Source organism: Chiroxiphia lanceolata, chromosome 6 (genome assembly GCF_009829145.1).
Source record: "Chiroxiphia lanceolata isolate bChiLan1 chromosome 6, bChiLan1.pri, whole genome shotgun sequence".
Lineage (NCBI taxonomy): Eukaryota > Metazoa > Chordata > Aves > Passeriformes > Pipridae > Chiroxiphia > Chiroxiphia lanceolata.
This window is the reverse complement of record NC_045642.1, coordinates 62,624,493-62,640,462: the sequence shown is the minus strand read 5'-3', so window position 1 is coordinate 62,640,462 and position 15,970 is coordinate 62,624,493. Positions and strand designations below refer to the sequence as shown.

Genomic DNA, 15,970 nt, shown 5'->3' with positions numbered 1-15,970 from the left:
TTGCTCTTCAATAACATGACTAACAGAGCAGCGAAGTGGCAGAACAAGGGGAGTGGGGAGCAGCAGGTTGTTGCTTTGAGATGACAAATGACACAGAAGTGACATCAGAAAGTTTACTCTGCCGCACCAGAGGACACTGGAGTGGCAGCACGAGCTGCAGGAGCAGGAGAGCCTGCTGACACGATGGCACACACCACAGAGCACATGAGCACTGACCTACATTCCCTCCTGGATTCAAAGGGAGCTTCACAAAGCTCCTACCATGAAACAGTCCCAGCTCTACACACACTTCCACAGGAGTCACTGGGTCTGTCAGTGTTTCTGTCAACTTTGATGGAACGTGGAACTATTTGGGGCACACGACTGAACCATCTGTGCAATACAGATCTGTAATTAACACTTTTTCAGCCTCTTCTTTCAGCTAACGAAGGATTCCTCAATGCCACCTTGTCCCCCACAATGCTGTCACCACAATTTACAATTTCTTCTAATATTCAAACATCCTTTCAGGTACAGAGAATCACAGAATGGTTTGGGTTGGAAGGGACCTTAAAGATCACCCTGTTTCAACCCCCTGCCATGGGCAGGGACACCTTCCACCAGATCAGGTTGCTCCAAGCCCCGTCCAACCTGGCTGTGAACACTTCCAGGGATGGGGTAGCCACAGCTTCTCCGGGAAACATAATTCCCCTTATCTCAGGGATTACTCTTCCCATTCACCAGCACCCTAAGTGGCTTTCTGAGTTAGCTGAGTTAGATGTCAAATCAAAAGTCAATTTTCAAACCACTTTTCACAAAAGACATTAACTGAAAAGATATGGTAAGATTTCAATCATGTTTTACTTTTCAACTGGCACAGAACTCCATGAACAGTCTCACAGAAACACCTTCCAACTGCGTGAAGGGCTTCTGTCCTGTTAGGAATGACAACACCCCTGGTAGTTCCCTGTTTCCCCTCTCTTACCAGTATGCACTTTGCTTGCTCACTATTCTGACAACCAGCTGGAACAACAAGAGATTCCACTCAGAGATTAACTTTCCTTTACTACTGAAGCAAAATTTTTCTGCTCAGTTACTTTCTTCCTAGTTGATATCTACTTAATTCACCCAGGTATGACATAGAAATAACATTCCCTTTGATTCTGACTAAATGAAAACCTCTCCCTGCTCAGCAGAGTCACTGAAAGTTGTTTATGTGGGAAAACATCTCCAAGATCATCAAGTCCACCCTGCGCCCCGTCTCCACCATGTCACCCAGCCCAGAGCACTGAGTGCCACGTCCAGTCTTTTCCTGAACACTTCCAGGGATGGGGACTCCACCACCTCCCTGGGCAGCCCATGCCAGTGCCTGACAAGGCTTTCCATAAAGAAATTCTTCCTGATATCCAACGTGAACCTCTCCTGGTGCAACTTGAGACCATGTCCTCTCACGGGCCAGTTCCCTAAAAGTCACAAGGTATTGGCCATAAAACCAGACTAAATCTTTGCTCTTCTTGCTCCCAGCTGCCCTCCCTGAGTCCATACCACCCAATGAACACAGAAAACAGTGCACCCACGATATAAAGATTAACGATTCAGGGGAAAGAGGAGGAGAAGGAAACAGGGAAAGGTTTGGCTTAAACCAAAGGCTCTGCTGTCATTTATATTCAGGCTACTTCAAACATCACAAAGCACTCACATTGCTGTGTTTTTGATGATCCTTCCTTGGTCCATTTTCTGCCCAATACCATGCACAACAAACACAATGTGACTAGTCTGTGGTGGCTTGTCTTCTAATGTGGCTTCTTCTACATAACCTCTATGTAGCCTTGTCCCACTACTCGAAGCTGCAGAAAGAACATCATCCCACATCAGTTACATTCTGTGAAGTACAAAGGTCTCACCTGTTGACAGAAGCTTGGCTTTTCTCAGTCCAACACGTTAAAGCACTTTGAAAATAAGATTCTCTAACACAGAACTGTAAGATTAAAGGGCTATCACGTATTTTTAAATACGTCCACTTTTAAACTCTTGAAAGATTTCAGCAACTGGGTGATGTTAATTGGATCAGTCAATGAATTACAAGGTCATTTCCACTGTACAGAGAACTAATTTGAGAAATGTTTCGAAAAACAATTAGAAAACAGTTGTGTAACTGTCCACCCACTTTTACAGCACAAAACTCTTCTTCTGGGTGTCTCAATCATTGAACATCCTTTTATCTCCACCTTACTCCCACGGATGGAAGAATCATGGAAATTATCTGCCCATGTAAGTAATTAAGTGTCACCACTCCACATGCCCCCATTAAAAGAGCTGGTTGAAAACCTTCACGATTTTTCATTTTGATGGGGAAAACCTGTTTTATTTCAAGCTGATCCAACCTCAAAATCTGCACACTCGTTCTCCAGCTCAGTGGCCAAACCAAAAATCAATTACCCCAGGTAAATATGGGTATTTTCTCCCTGCTGTGCTGATGGATTGATAAACCCACTGGCACTGTGTGTCTCCATCCCCCTCTAGTGACAGACCCATGGAGGGGACCCAGAGCCTGGCACCAGTGCTGGCCTCAAAAACTGAAACAAACAGCTGATTTTGTTCCTAAAGAAGAGAAAAACACCAAAAAACCACTAAGGACTTTTTTCACCTAAGACAGGTTTAGTTTTCTATTTAATATTTCTGCCCCAAACTGTTTACAACAGATTTATTATTTATTATACACTTTCCAAATCGTGTTCTGGATAAATTACTTCGTTTCTTCTGGAACTGAAGCACTGAATTATACTATTTTTTTGGCAAACATTAATTAAGTATCCACCCAAGAGCCCTGGGGGGGTTAAGAGGGCATTAATTACAAGACAGAGGCATGGAGATTAAAGCCAGACCTATTACCTGGTCTTGCCTCTTCAGAGGCCAAGGAACAAAACAGATGTTTATGTTATTGTTTTGGCACCTGTCCTGCACAGTACGTGACAGAGGGGAAAAAAGTTCCAATTTTCTAGGTTGGCAATAACCTGCCTTTTCCTTGACAGGGACCATCTTCTCTTCCAACCATCTCAGCCTTGCTGGCTTTATGACTGGGAGTTCTGAGCTTAAATGAGCCTGAATTCCTACTGGAAATTATTCCTACTGTAAATAATTTTTTCTAAATGTCGATTTTTCTAATTTTTTCTAAATGCTTCACCCCTTCTCTCAGTTCACACGCCTGTTTAAGGAATGGAAAAAAAGGGCAGGAGATTGGGAGAGGGAAGGTATGATCATGGATTTAAGAAATGCATCACAATATGCAAGTACACAGTGGTTAAGTTCAGGTTGCAAAGGGAACTGTAATATTATATTACTACAGTAAGAATTCTCATTTTACAGTAGCTGCTGCTCTGCCACTGTAATATTTTCATGTATTTGTTATGTAATGCTAAATGCTGCATCTGAAATAAAATATGTATTAAAAATAAAATATAATAAAATAAATATATACTATATATAAAATTAAAAATTCACACCTAGTTACAATAATGTACACAACCTAAGGACTCTGAATATTCACATAAAATAAAAAAATGCAATGGTCAAAGCAGGCTACTCACATACTAAAACTTCAAACTTTCCTCTAGTGTTAAAGTAAAAAAAAAAAAACTTAAAACACTGGTATTTACAATATTCTTGACAAACTCTGAGAAGTGTTACCTTTGGAAAACCCCAACTTTTGTGTAACAGTCCTTGCAATTTTGGATGTGGTTGCATCACTGTACAGATACACTTCATCCACACTGTGCCAGTCCACGTGGTTCCGACTCAACTTTAGACTATGAATAGCTGCAGCAAAAAGGAACAATATTTCATTTATATGGGTAAAGGACAAAAGAAAAATCCTCTTTAAACAGAGAGAGAAGAGAGAAGAGTAATTTACACACAGGTTAAAACACAGAGCTCCATTATACCTGAATTCTTATTATTTCTTACCTTGAGAAATTTTTACATTTAGGATTAATCTGACCAGGACATGCAGCAGTTTGGAGAGCACCTGTGAGGACACTTAACATCAGTTTCCTCCCACCCTCATTTTGGGATGGCAGATTCCCAAAATACTCCCTTAAAAAACAGGGACAGGGGGCAGGGGAATGGATCCTGAAATATTGCAGGTGTGTGTGAGGACCAGGTGGCTGCTCCAGGTACTTTCATCATTTAAAAAAAAAAAAATAATGGAATTTCAGTCCTCTCTCCTGTGAAATCCTGTGGTTTGATTGCTCTGCACTAACAGAAGCTTTCAAGGCCCCATTACTAGAAACCTCCTGCATTTCTTCTGTTCAGAAACATTCCAGGAGCTGGAAACGCAGCCCAGTGAGGCTCTGAATGAGCAATTTCTGGCACAGAACAGAATTTAGCTCTTTCAAAAGCCACTAAGAGCTCCAGTGTGCTTTTTTCTTTTTTTTTTCCTCTTTTTTTTTTTTTTTTTTTTTTTCTGTGCAGTTACTGTGTTTTCCAGATTTGGAACTGACTGAGCTCTGGGACAAACCTCATGACACGCTGCCTGATTGTCGGGATTAAGCACAACAGGAATGTTTTAATGCAAATCAAAATCATTCAAGGCTTGGAGCTTGCAGGGGCAGAGCAGTGCCCGAGATATATCACAAGGAATTCGGATTTCACCAGAGTTTGGAAATCTGCTGCTTAGGTCTCATCTAATATGGGGTGTGCTGACAACAGCAACAGCCCTGTGCCCCCCCAAAAAATGTTATTTAACTGTCATTGGTCTTGCTAAAAAGTCCAAAGTCATGGAAAACACCCAGAGGGGCTATTTGGGGTTTGTTTTTTCCATAGCAAGTAGAGCTCTAACCTGTCTCCTACTTGAATCACCCAAATGAATTTTCTAACTCTGCCACAGCATAAACCAGCCACGTGGAGCTAGATGTTGTGACCTTTCTCCTGTGATAATTTTTGTTTCTTTGCCAAGGCAGGCAGACAGACTTGACACAGACTGATGAAAAACTAAATGAAATCTGTAAGAAACAAGGGGATTAGGAGAGGATTAGCCCTGGTAAACATCTGATTCACTAAAAATAACTGTAATTATATCGTTGTTTTACACTGACAGAGCAAGACAGGAAGGGAAACAAGCCTGGCTGTGAAGAGCAGAGATGGCAGCTTAAGGTGGCCAGAGCAAGCAGCAATCTAGTGAGAACTCCATGAACATGGAAGAACAGCAATTCAGGGAGGAGTGATCCTCAAACTCCTCCTGGGATCAAGTCCAGCCTCTACAGGAAAAAAAAAATATATATACAGGAAGAAGTAGCTTTTCTGTACCCTGTATTAATTACTCTCACTTGGGAAGAACATGGTGTTCTTCCTAAACATGCATATTGAAGGAGTATCAAAATCAACTACAAGACATGGAAGAACTGATGAGCTGCAAATGGAGTTCAACAGAGCCAAGTGAAAGCTCCTGCACCTGGGTCAGGGCAATCCCAAACACAAAAAAAAGGCTGGGCAAGGAATGGATTGAGAGGACCCCTGAAGAAAAGGACTTGAGGGTGTTGGCAGATGAGATGATCAACAAGACCCAGGAATGTGTTTGCAGCCCAGTGTGTCCTGGGCTGCATCACAAGTGTGACCAGCAGAGAGCTGAGGGTGTTCAGCCTGGAAAAGAGAAGGCTCCAAGGAGACCTTAGAGCCCTTTCCAGTAACTTAAGGGGCTCCAAGAGAGCTGAAGAGGGATTTTGGACAAGGGCCTGGAGGGACAGGACAAGGGGGAATGGCTTCCCACTACCAGAGGGCAGGGTTACTTGGGATATTGGGAAGGAATTCCTGGCTGTGAGGGTGGTGAGGCCCTGGCACAGGTTGCCCAGAGAAGCTGTAGCTACCCTGGATCCCTGGAAGTGTCCAAGGCCAGGTTGGATGGAGCTTGGAGCAACCCGGTCTAGTGGAAGGTGTCCCTGCCCATGGCAGGAGGCTGGAACGAGATGAACTGTATGGTTCCTTCCAACCCAAACCATTCTGTGTGAGTCTATTCAGTGATTATGTGACAGTGAAGAGATTATTAAGATACTTGAGAATTCAACCAAAAGGAACTTCTGCTGCTGACAGCCCCAGGGTGTGTTAAAAGTGAGACAGGGAACACGAAAACCTGTCACTGGAGACGATCTGCCGTAAGTCTGAAAACAAACGTCCTAAAATAAAATAAATATGCAAACTGTGCTATCCCACAGGTGTGGGATAACAAGGGCTGCCATTGCTGGCTTGAAACTGATCCCGAAGGGAAACTGAACCTGAGGAAGGGAAATGTTTTCCTGAGGACGAGGAGATAACATTCTCTTTCCTATAAACCTCCTGCGTGCTGCAGAGTTGCTCAAACTGACAACCCAGGGAGCTTTTCACGCTAGGAGATGTCACAGCATGTCAGGAAGTCACCAAGGCACGTCTGAGGAAGCCAAGCTGCAGAATTCCGAATAGGCAGTGGGAATGGCACAGGGGAATGCTCTTCCTGTTTGTTCCTCTGCCTGCTGGGTCCCTCAGGAGTACACATTCTACATTTGGGGATTGTTTCCACAGCACCTAGCTGGGATGTTGCCAAGCTTCACTGAGATGTGACATTCTCTGAATGTCAGACAGAGAAGATGAAAGGTCTCCCATAAAGCCATTGGGACAGGAATCTCCCTCTGGAGCAGGTTTCTCACAGCTTTGCTTCCACATGACACTTCTCTGACAGCGACAGCATTCACATGGACATCTCCGTAGATGCATCTTCCCCAGGTGCAGAAAAACTCCAGGTACTTTGCACATGTTTCTGGAGAAAAGGCTCCAGGGAGATCTTACAGCAGCCTTCAAGTACTTGAGGGGGGCTTATAGAAAGAGGGGGAGCGACTTTTTACACAGGGAGATAGTGACAGGACAAGGGGGAAGGGTTTTAAACTGAAGGAGGAGAGATTTAGATTAAATGTAATGTAGGAATTCTTGGCTGTGAGGGTGGGGAGGCCCTGGCACAGGTTGCCCAGAGCAGCTGTGGCTGCCCCATCCCTGGAAGTGTTTCAGGCCAGGTTGGATGGGGCTTGGAGCAACCTGGGATAATGGAAGGTGTCCCTGCCCATGGCAGGGGGCTGGAATTAGATGATCCTTAAGGTCCATTGCAACCCAAACCATCCTATGATTCTAGTTTGGGATTGAAGGCCAAGTCCACAGAAATGAGACCAAATTTTGGGTTCCTCTGTAGCCAGAAACTAGAAATGAAACATTTTTTAGGAATATCAACCAAGAAAGACACCTACAGTGTGAGTCCCTGGAAGGTCCAACACCATTGGAGGTGGAACACAGCACCAAAGCCATGGAAAAACAAGGAGAGAAGCACAGGGGAAGTGAGAGGGATCAAGAAAGGATTTCTTTCAGCAGAAGAAATCAATGGTTACTATCACACAAACCTCCAGTTTTCAGCAGGACTGATGAACACAGAGGGAGAAAAAAAATTCCTCAAAAAAGTTTGAACATGAAAAACAAAGCAGTAAAACTTAAAATCCAGAATCCATATTCCTAAAGCCTTGAAGAAGTTGATTTCCATTAGGCCACAGAAATTCATCTTGGGTCAAAATAACTGGAGAAAAATTGAGCAGAAGAAATCCTGTACTATTTCTTCTGCTCACAAAACCCATGTAGAAGCTGGGAGTGTGCACCCTGCACGTGCAAACATCCTCCCAGCTCCAGAGCTTGAGGGGCTGGACACCTCCAGCACCACGTGTGGACAGACAGGCATTTGAATGTGGCATCTCTGTCCCAAATGTTCAAAATTAAATATCTTTTAAGGTAAGTACCTGAGTTTTTGGACTTGATGCTTTCATCCATCTGCCAAGACTCAAGCATAGGGTGATTCTTTTCTCCCACACTTTGACTATGCTCAAGTCAAAATCAATCCAACGAAAAGCATCTTTGAAGGGCTCAGAGCTGATACTGCCTCCAGTGACAAAGGCACTGTCATTCCAGTCAGGCTGAAGACCAGAGGAAGGATACAGACTGCCTGAAAACCTTTCCTGCCTTCTTTTTTTCCAAGGATTTTTAAATTAATCTGTCTTGCAAGCAGCAGGTGCTACACAAAAGCCTGGCACATTGTACAAGTAGCTGAGAGCATAATTTGGCTGCTGTTCCTTTTTAACACTGAAGGTCTGGAAGATAAACCTGAGGTAGATTTAAAAACCTTTTCTTATTTATTAAAAAGAAAGTCACTAAAAAGGCTATTGCTCTGAATTAAAAAGGGCTGTTTCACACTTGTTGTCATTTTTATATTCATTCACCAGCTCTCAATTCCTCAGTGTCACTATTGGTTACACAGGCACCTCCTTTCAACTTCTAATTCAAGCACACTCATTACCACAACTGAACATGATTTGAAGAAAAAAACACACAAAATAATTAAAAAAAAAAATTACAACCATAAAAGTCCTTTTTTACTTATCCAGACAGTAGCTATGCTTATTCACCTTTAACAGACTTGAGTTCCATGTGTGAGAAGAAGCAGGAAAAAGTTTACTAGGAAACATTTTGATTTCAAGCATTTTCATTTGGACCAATGATGGAAAAAAAAAATACTTAAAGGAAGTCAAAAGGCAAACATTTATGCATGTCAAAAAAAATTCTCAGACTTTACAACATCCCCAGGAGCTACAAGAATATATGGCACAACAAGAATAACTCTGAACTTACCATGTGCATTTACATTTTAAACTGAGGGTTTCAGAAGTCTTTCCAGGAGATTTTCCACAGTCACTGTAGTCAGTGAAAGTTTAATCACTACTGGTTTTCACTGGTGGCAGAGAAAGCCCAGTGACAAGAACTTCTGAGCCTTCTGCAATCATTAAATGGCTCCTGTAAGATTTATTCCCACTTTCTGAATTAAATTTGCACAACATCAGCTGCTGCTAAGGCCAGGGATGTTTTCTGCAACACAGCAGCCTTTACCATGGATTTTATACAGCTTCCCTTTTTATACCCTTTGCCTGTATCTCATTTCATTCCAGTACTCACACAAAAGCTGCAGTAAAAATAATTTACAACATAAAATTATAGATTACTAGCCAAAAGAAAGCAGCAAGCAAAACATTGTCTGGTATAAACCCTCTGTTCCTTCTCTGACATAAATTACCCCATACCAGGCCTGCTGCAATTCTAAAAAAGTTGCTTTTATTTTACTGAAAAAGCCAAACCACATATAAAGAGTGTGAGAAACAAATGTTTAAGAGTTTTCATCAGTCAACAAACAATTATAATCACCATTTCTGCATGACACTGGGAGCATCTACTTCTCTCTAAGATCCACAGCACTTCTACTTTTCTTCTAAGATTTAAGATGCTCTTTCCTTCCATCTGGAAGGAAATGGCACAAATGCAGCTCAAAAAAACTGAAGCATGTTAATCTAACACATTTAACTGATATAAGCAGACTAGAATTTAAAGCTTCCTAAGCCAGGAGTACTACAAAAAAAAATAAAAGAAATCTACAATTACTGTACCTTGGGAATGCTTTCGCTTAAGACATGCAGCATCTGATTTCTCCTTATATCCTCTCCATTTGAACAAAGAAGGGAGGGAGAAGGGAGGGAGGTAGTAGAGAACTAAAAGTAAAAACACTGAGCTTCAAAGTAAAATTTTTAAACGGGGTGTCATTTTTTTTTCATTAGTATCACCATTTTTAGAAAAAAAGAATAAATAAAAAATTGGCACATTTTCTGAAAAAAAAAAAAAAAGTATATACTTAAAAAGCAGATTTTGTAGCAGAAGTGTCAGGTCCCAAATTTAATTGCTGAAGAATTTAGCCAAATTCAGTTTCTTCAGTGTTCATAACCAGTCATGACATCACAACAAAGCTAAAGGCATTAAGTAAGAGACAGCTGGGACAAAAACATACTCCCCCTACTTGGTACTGGATAGAACACAGCAAACCCTTATAAATGTACACTAAACAACTCAGTTTTAAGCACAGTTCTATTTTTTTCCCAAAAAAAGTGTAAGAGGATCACTGAAAGTTAGATTAGACAAAATATCCTATTTTTACCCTGTTCTGCAAGGCCCCAGGAGCACGCAATACTCTGATCCAGTAACTCAAAGCCAGTACAAGTGAGTGATATTCCATGCTTTTATCAGTTATCCTGGTCCAGGACTCAGCAAACAGCTCTGTCAGCAGATGTCAATAAAGTGTTTTTACTGTTGCCCATCAGTTCTCTAGAGGAGAGGAAAATTAGGCTCAGAGCTACTTGAGATTCCATGGAATAATTTAGTCCGTGCAATATTTTACTGGCTGTGGGAATGCAACACTCAAGAAGAATATACTGAAGGAAATTCATGAAAAAGTAGAAATAAAATTGTTTTTCGTGGTGAGGGTGGTAAAACACCAAACAGACTGCCCAGAGAGGCTGTGGAGTCTCTGTTGTTGGAGATACTGAAAATCCCAAGGGAAACATCCTGGGCAAGCTGCTCTCAGCAGGGAGGTTGGACTAGACCATCTTCAGAGATCTCTCCTGGTCTGCACAACTCTCTGCTTCTATGAATTCGACTTTCCCATCTAAAGGTTAACTTAGCTGTGACAAAAACCCATACAAACTGTTTATGAAGAGAGAAAATGCTATTTGAAATTTAAGAAAAAAAAAAAAAATCAGCTGTTCCAAATGCAACTTTTATGGGTTTTGTGGCATTAACCACACGTTGAAATTCCCTAGGAAAAAAAAACAATAGGCTTATGCTGTCTCAAAAGCAATGCATTAAAACATTAATTCTGATTCTCACAGGATTTTTCCCCTATATTTCTTATCAGCTATCATGGAATCATACAATGAATTGATCACAGAATGATTTCTGCCAGAGGGATTGCTGGGGTTCATCTGTTCCAATCCTCTATGCAGAGCAGGATCAGCTTTAAAGTTGGATCCAATTTCAAGTTTGAATCATGTTGCACGGGTGATTTCCAGCTGAATTTTGAGCATCTCTCTGTGCAAAAACAATGAACTACATCTATTCCTATCTTACTGTCATATAAATGAAGCTTTCAGCTTCATTTCATCCTCATTAAATGAATATATCTGAAAAAGATGATTGATAGGTACTCAACTTGGTCTTGTTTTAGCTGACAAAGCTTTGATATGACTGAAATATCTAGAAAAGCTGCTCCTTTGGTGGACTCCTTCAGACAGGTCCTGAACTCGCTGTCTGTTTAAATATGCAGAAAAGGTACTTTCTAAATATTATTTTAGATACGTAAATTTTAGACTTATTCACTGCTAAATAGGTATTATGCTACATTTTTTTCCCCCCTTCAAAATTATTTCAGATTAAACACTGCTTCACAGAACAAGTATTGCAACTAGGTTTTTATCAGAAGTATTAATAGAATTATTTTCCAGTGGTGATATACTGAAGTGTAATCACTTGGCATATGCAGTAAAAGAAAGGTCAGGCTTTCTGCACAGGGATATAACCCATCCACAGTGGGATCAAATAAACACCTCGGATATTTCCACATTTTAAGGTCCGATGTGCACGTCAAATATTTAAAATTTTGAGCCTAAGAATTCAGTTTAAAACGTTGCCTTACATCTTGTGTTGGTATTAATTTATACATGTAAAGTCTGAAGAATGAATTGTTCTTAAGAAGGACAAACAAAGCCAATATACAAAAAAGCCTAGTGTTGTCTGGATGAACAACAAAAACAAGTACTTGACAAATTGATCTGTGAGGGTCCAAAGTCCCCCAATATTGTCTACAATATCTCTGTTAAGAGAGCAGCAGAACAACCAATCAGACCTGGAAGCTCATATATACATTACAGCACTGCAGAATCTCATTTAGGGGTTTAAGGTGTCATTAGAATTGACTGTTTTTAGCATAGATTTGAGTGCTGAACCCAACCTCTGCTCCCTGATCCAACCATAAAATGACAATGTGATGACTCTCGTTTTGCTCATAAAAATTATGCAAAATTACTTTTTGTAATGACAAGCCAGAAGGTGCCTTCCTGAACCTGCAGATTTGCAGTTGTGCAAAGGTGTGATTTGCATGAACTCAAAGGCAGGTGCAGAGGTTCAGCTTCACTGCAAAGCAGCTAAAATGCAGTCCAACCCCTAATTCCTTATCTTAAAGTGTGGTTTCTTCCTGTAGCTGTATTGGATATTTCAGGGGACCTTAAAGATCTCATTCCAACCCCCTGCACCTTCCACCAGCCCAGGTTGCTCCAAGTCCTGTCCTACCTGGCCTTGGACATTTCCAGGGATCCAGGGGCAGTCACAGCTTCTCTGGGCAACCTGTGCCAGGGCCTCACCACCCTCACAGCCAACAATTCCTTCCCAATATCCCATCTAACCCTGCCCTGGCAGTGGGAAGCCATTCCCCTTGTCCTGTCCCTCCAGGCCCTTGTCTCAAGTCCCTCTCCAGCTTTCCTGGAGCCCCTTTAGACCCTGGAAGGGGCTCTCAGGTCTCCTTGGAGCCTTCTCTTCTCCAGGTGAACACCCCCAGCTCTCCCAACCTGTCTCCAGAGCAGAGGGACTCCAGCTCTTGGAGCATCTTTGTGGCCTCCTCTGGACTTGCTCGAGCAGCTCCACATCCCTCTGATGTTGGGGGGCCCCAGAGCTGGACACAGAACTCCAGTGGGGGGTCTCACAACAGCACAAGAGGGAGACAATCCCCCCTTCCTTGACCTTTCTTTGATAATAAGGTGCCCCGTTTCTGTGTTGTGCCATAACAATACAGCTGATGTACTGAAGGGGATCAGACACCAAGAGCAGCCAGCAACATCAGGCACCCTAAACTGAGCTCATTTTGCAAGGCATGGAATGAAATACTTTGTAAGGATGAAAATCAAAATTCCACTACAGTTTGCTCAACAAACAGCGGGATGTCCCCCCGGAGCAGTGATCTCCAGGGTGCCCCATGGAAAACAGAGCTTGAGAAGTCACTCACTGTCATACAGGACACAGTCACATACTTTCTGTCACCTTCAGCATTTAAAGCTTGTCGTGGTCCCAAAAAAACCACATGAATGCAGCACGGGCATTACGTTATTTATAGGCCACAGGTTGGAGACTCTTTTTCAGAGGAAGGTTTGCTTGGATTAAGAGTTTAATAATGGGGCATTTATTCATCTTATCATCAAACATCATCCTAACAAAAGCCCTGGATGAAGCTTAGTTATTTCCTTGTTAACATGCTGCAATCCAGGAGCAGAATTAATAAATAAAATCACTGGATTTGACTTAGTTTGGGTTTATTTTGAAATTCTAAGCACTAACAGACTGTTACAGCAGCTTGTATTAACTTTGTTCAGCAATTAGAGGACATGGTTAGTTTTTCACCCCCTTCAGTGCTTTATCATATCATTGAGAACAGTCACTTTGCTTCCCAATGATATTTACAGATTTATTCTGATTTTCACTAATCATAGATAACAGTTCCCTGTAAACCTTGATGGGACCAAAATCTGTTTCATACAGGACACAAATACAACAAATTGTAGCACTTAAGGAATTTATAAACTGAATTCAGCACTTCTCCAACTACTTATGTTTACTCCACCAGCAATAATAATGCAAGTTACAAAGCTTCTCTCAGTGCCTCTGCAAATGGGAATCGTGGATGCCAGTGGATCCAAGATGTATTGAGAGGCATATTATAATGACAAAACCACTTTTCACACACTGTCAGCTGTAATTTTCCTGCAACTCTCCTATTACTACCAAAAAAAAAAAAAATCTATTGAAAGTTGTTAGTGACTTGACACACATTCCATTTGAAGTGATGGTATACATAGCTTGGGTTTATTTTTTTTGGTTTTGCTTTTTTCTCTTTTAACTTTTTAGAAAAGGCACTGATGCCTGAATTTGGAGTTTCTTTTTCTGATCTTCTGTGTTTTCACAAATATCAGAGATTATTCTTTCTCATCACTCTCCCCAAACTCTCTAACATCAAATCTGAAAATTTCTCTTCTCTTTCTTAAAAAAAAAAATTAAAAATCCCTGATTTTTCTTCCTTACTCAGTAAGAAAATCCAAGTACCACTGAAGCCATCCATCCTTCCATCAGAAATTAAGCTACCAAAGGCTGGGAGCACTTAGGAAAACACGGATTTGCTTTCCATGTAAGAGCACAATACCCTGCCACTAACAATGCTGAGCTTTGTGCCAGGACACTGGAACACTAAATCAGGACAGACACACAGAAATACAGGTAAAAGTGCCTCCCAGAAGGGGGGTTGTACTGGCACAGTGCTGTGGCTGAGGGGTCACACCACTTTATGCACCTTTTTGACAGAGCTGTTGAAGCAGAACACCATACTGCAGCCTAGACCAGAGGAAAGGATCTTTTAAAGTAGTACAAATAGGAAAAAAAATATTCATAAAGTCCTCACTAGCTTTGAGGGGAGTCACAAACTTAACTACTCTCTGAAATGCTGGAAAACCAAATAACACTCAGGTTTTCCTTACAGTGATTACAGAAGTCCCCTGAATACTGCCTTGCCTCCAGTTTATTCACAAGCTTTTACTTGTGTGGGCATGTGGCCCAAACACAGCCATTCCTACACTGTGTAACTGCTTTGTACAAAGCTGCAGTTGAAAAATAAAGCTGCTTTATAAAGAGTAACACAACCAAATCCCTACTGAAATGTATTGTGAGGCCTCTGCACTTGCAGCTCATGGTTTGTAGATTGTTCACCAAGTGACAACCAACCAACAGAAGTAAAGTGTGAAAGCCAAAACCACTGAATTTTCACTCTGCAATACTTACTCTGAGCAACTCAATCGACTGTCTACATTAAACAACAGATCAGTAATTTCAGAAATCTACTCTTAAAAATGTTCCATGCATTGGACTGAGATTCCCAGCAACGCTGATTGAATGTCCTCAGCCTGGTCATTAAAATATAAGGACTTCCACAACAGAATGAATGCCCAAGATTTACTAAAGCTGAAAACTAATAAATTCACAGAATGAGTAAGAATGGAAAATTAAATGTGTTCTGTAAAGCTGACACTATTCCCTTTAGGGCAAAAATAGGGATGCTGGCCCGAGATCTATTAACCAGTTTGCATTTGGACACTGATTCTTCTTGTCCCATCAAGAGATTTCAGTTTGAAGTGAGACTTCAAACACAGTTAAAAGATATAAACAAAAATGGGAACAAGATGTTTATCCATAAATACAATTTTCACAGTGTTCATCAAATGTGCTGCAGCAGGAAATCCTACATCAAGATGTACTGAATAATGGGAGAGCAAACTGATGGTTCCCACTACGTAGAATAGAAAACCAGTACAGATCATATTCTTGCTTAAGAAAACCAGACCCCAAGTGTCCAAAAAACATATTAGAGTGATCTAAACAATCTTACCCTCCTTCCCATCAACAGGTTTTGATACTTCCATATCAAAGCTCTCCTGCAGCTGCTGGCCTTTGAAGCGGTTGAGATGCTCCTGTTCTATTAAGTTACTTTCCTCCTCTTCCAGAGGTTGCCATGTCCCATCAATAAACCACTGTCCACGCATTACAGGGATCTTTTCCGTTTCTGAAATGAAAAAAGAAGGTTTTTTTTAATGCAACAAATCACAAACTGACTGCAGGAAAGAGGGGAGGGGAATTCTGTTGGGTGTCTTGATGGAAAAGTTACACTCCTGCTGCTGGGATCAGTAACAAATGACTTGAGAAACACCATCACCTTTCCCCATGGGGCTGAAATGAGGAGTTTGATCTGCAAACCTGAGGGGAACGAGGCCAAATTTTCCAAGTGTGTGTGAGGATGTGAGAGATGGGCAGAAAAACAGAATCCCAGAATGGTTTGGGTTGGAAGGAGCTTAAAGACCACCTTGTTCCACCCCCTGCCACAGGCAGGGACACCTTCCACTAGCCCAGGTTGCTCCAAGCCCTGCCCAACCTGGCCTTGAACACTTCCAGGGATGGGGAGTCCACAATCTCTCCAGACAACTTAGATGAGGGTTCTGCAAAATTTATTAAAGGTTTAATTTAAACAACA

The 15,970-nt window shown here is 41.5% G+C and overlaps 2 protein-coding genes across 2 annotated transcripts in view; both read right to left on the bottom strand.

Annotated features, from left to right (window-relative positions):
* Nucleotides 1-15,970, bottom strand: part of LOC116788859 (maestro heat-like repeat-containing protein family member 6) — a 946,858-nt gene that overhangs the window by 890,915 nt on the left and 39,973 nt on the right. The gene's annotated exons all lie outside the window — the stretch shown is intronic.
* The window catches only part of DDHD1 (DDHD domain containing 1), a 67,655-nt gene that overhangs the window by 35,708 nt on the left and 15,977 nt on the right, over nt 1-15,970 (bottom strand). Inside the window, exons 2-4 of the mRNA XM_032692052.1 lie at nt 15,332-15,505; nt 3,667-3,795; nt 1,679-1,826 (exon numbers count right to left, since the gene is read on the bottom strand). Coding sequence (XP_032547943.1) covers nt 1,679-1,826; nt 3,667-3,795; nt 15,332-15,505 — 451 coding nt within the window. The remainder of the gene's footprint in view (nt 1-1,678; nt 1,827-3,666; nt 3,796-15,331; nt 15,506-15,970) is intronic.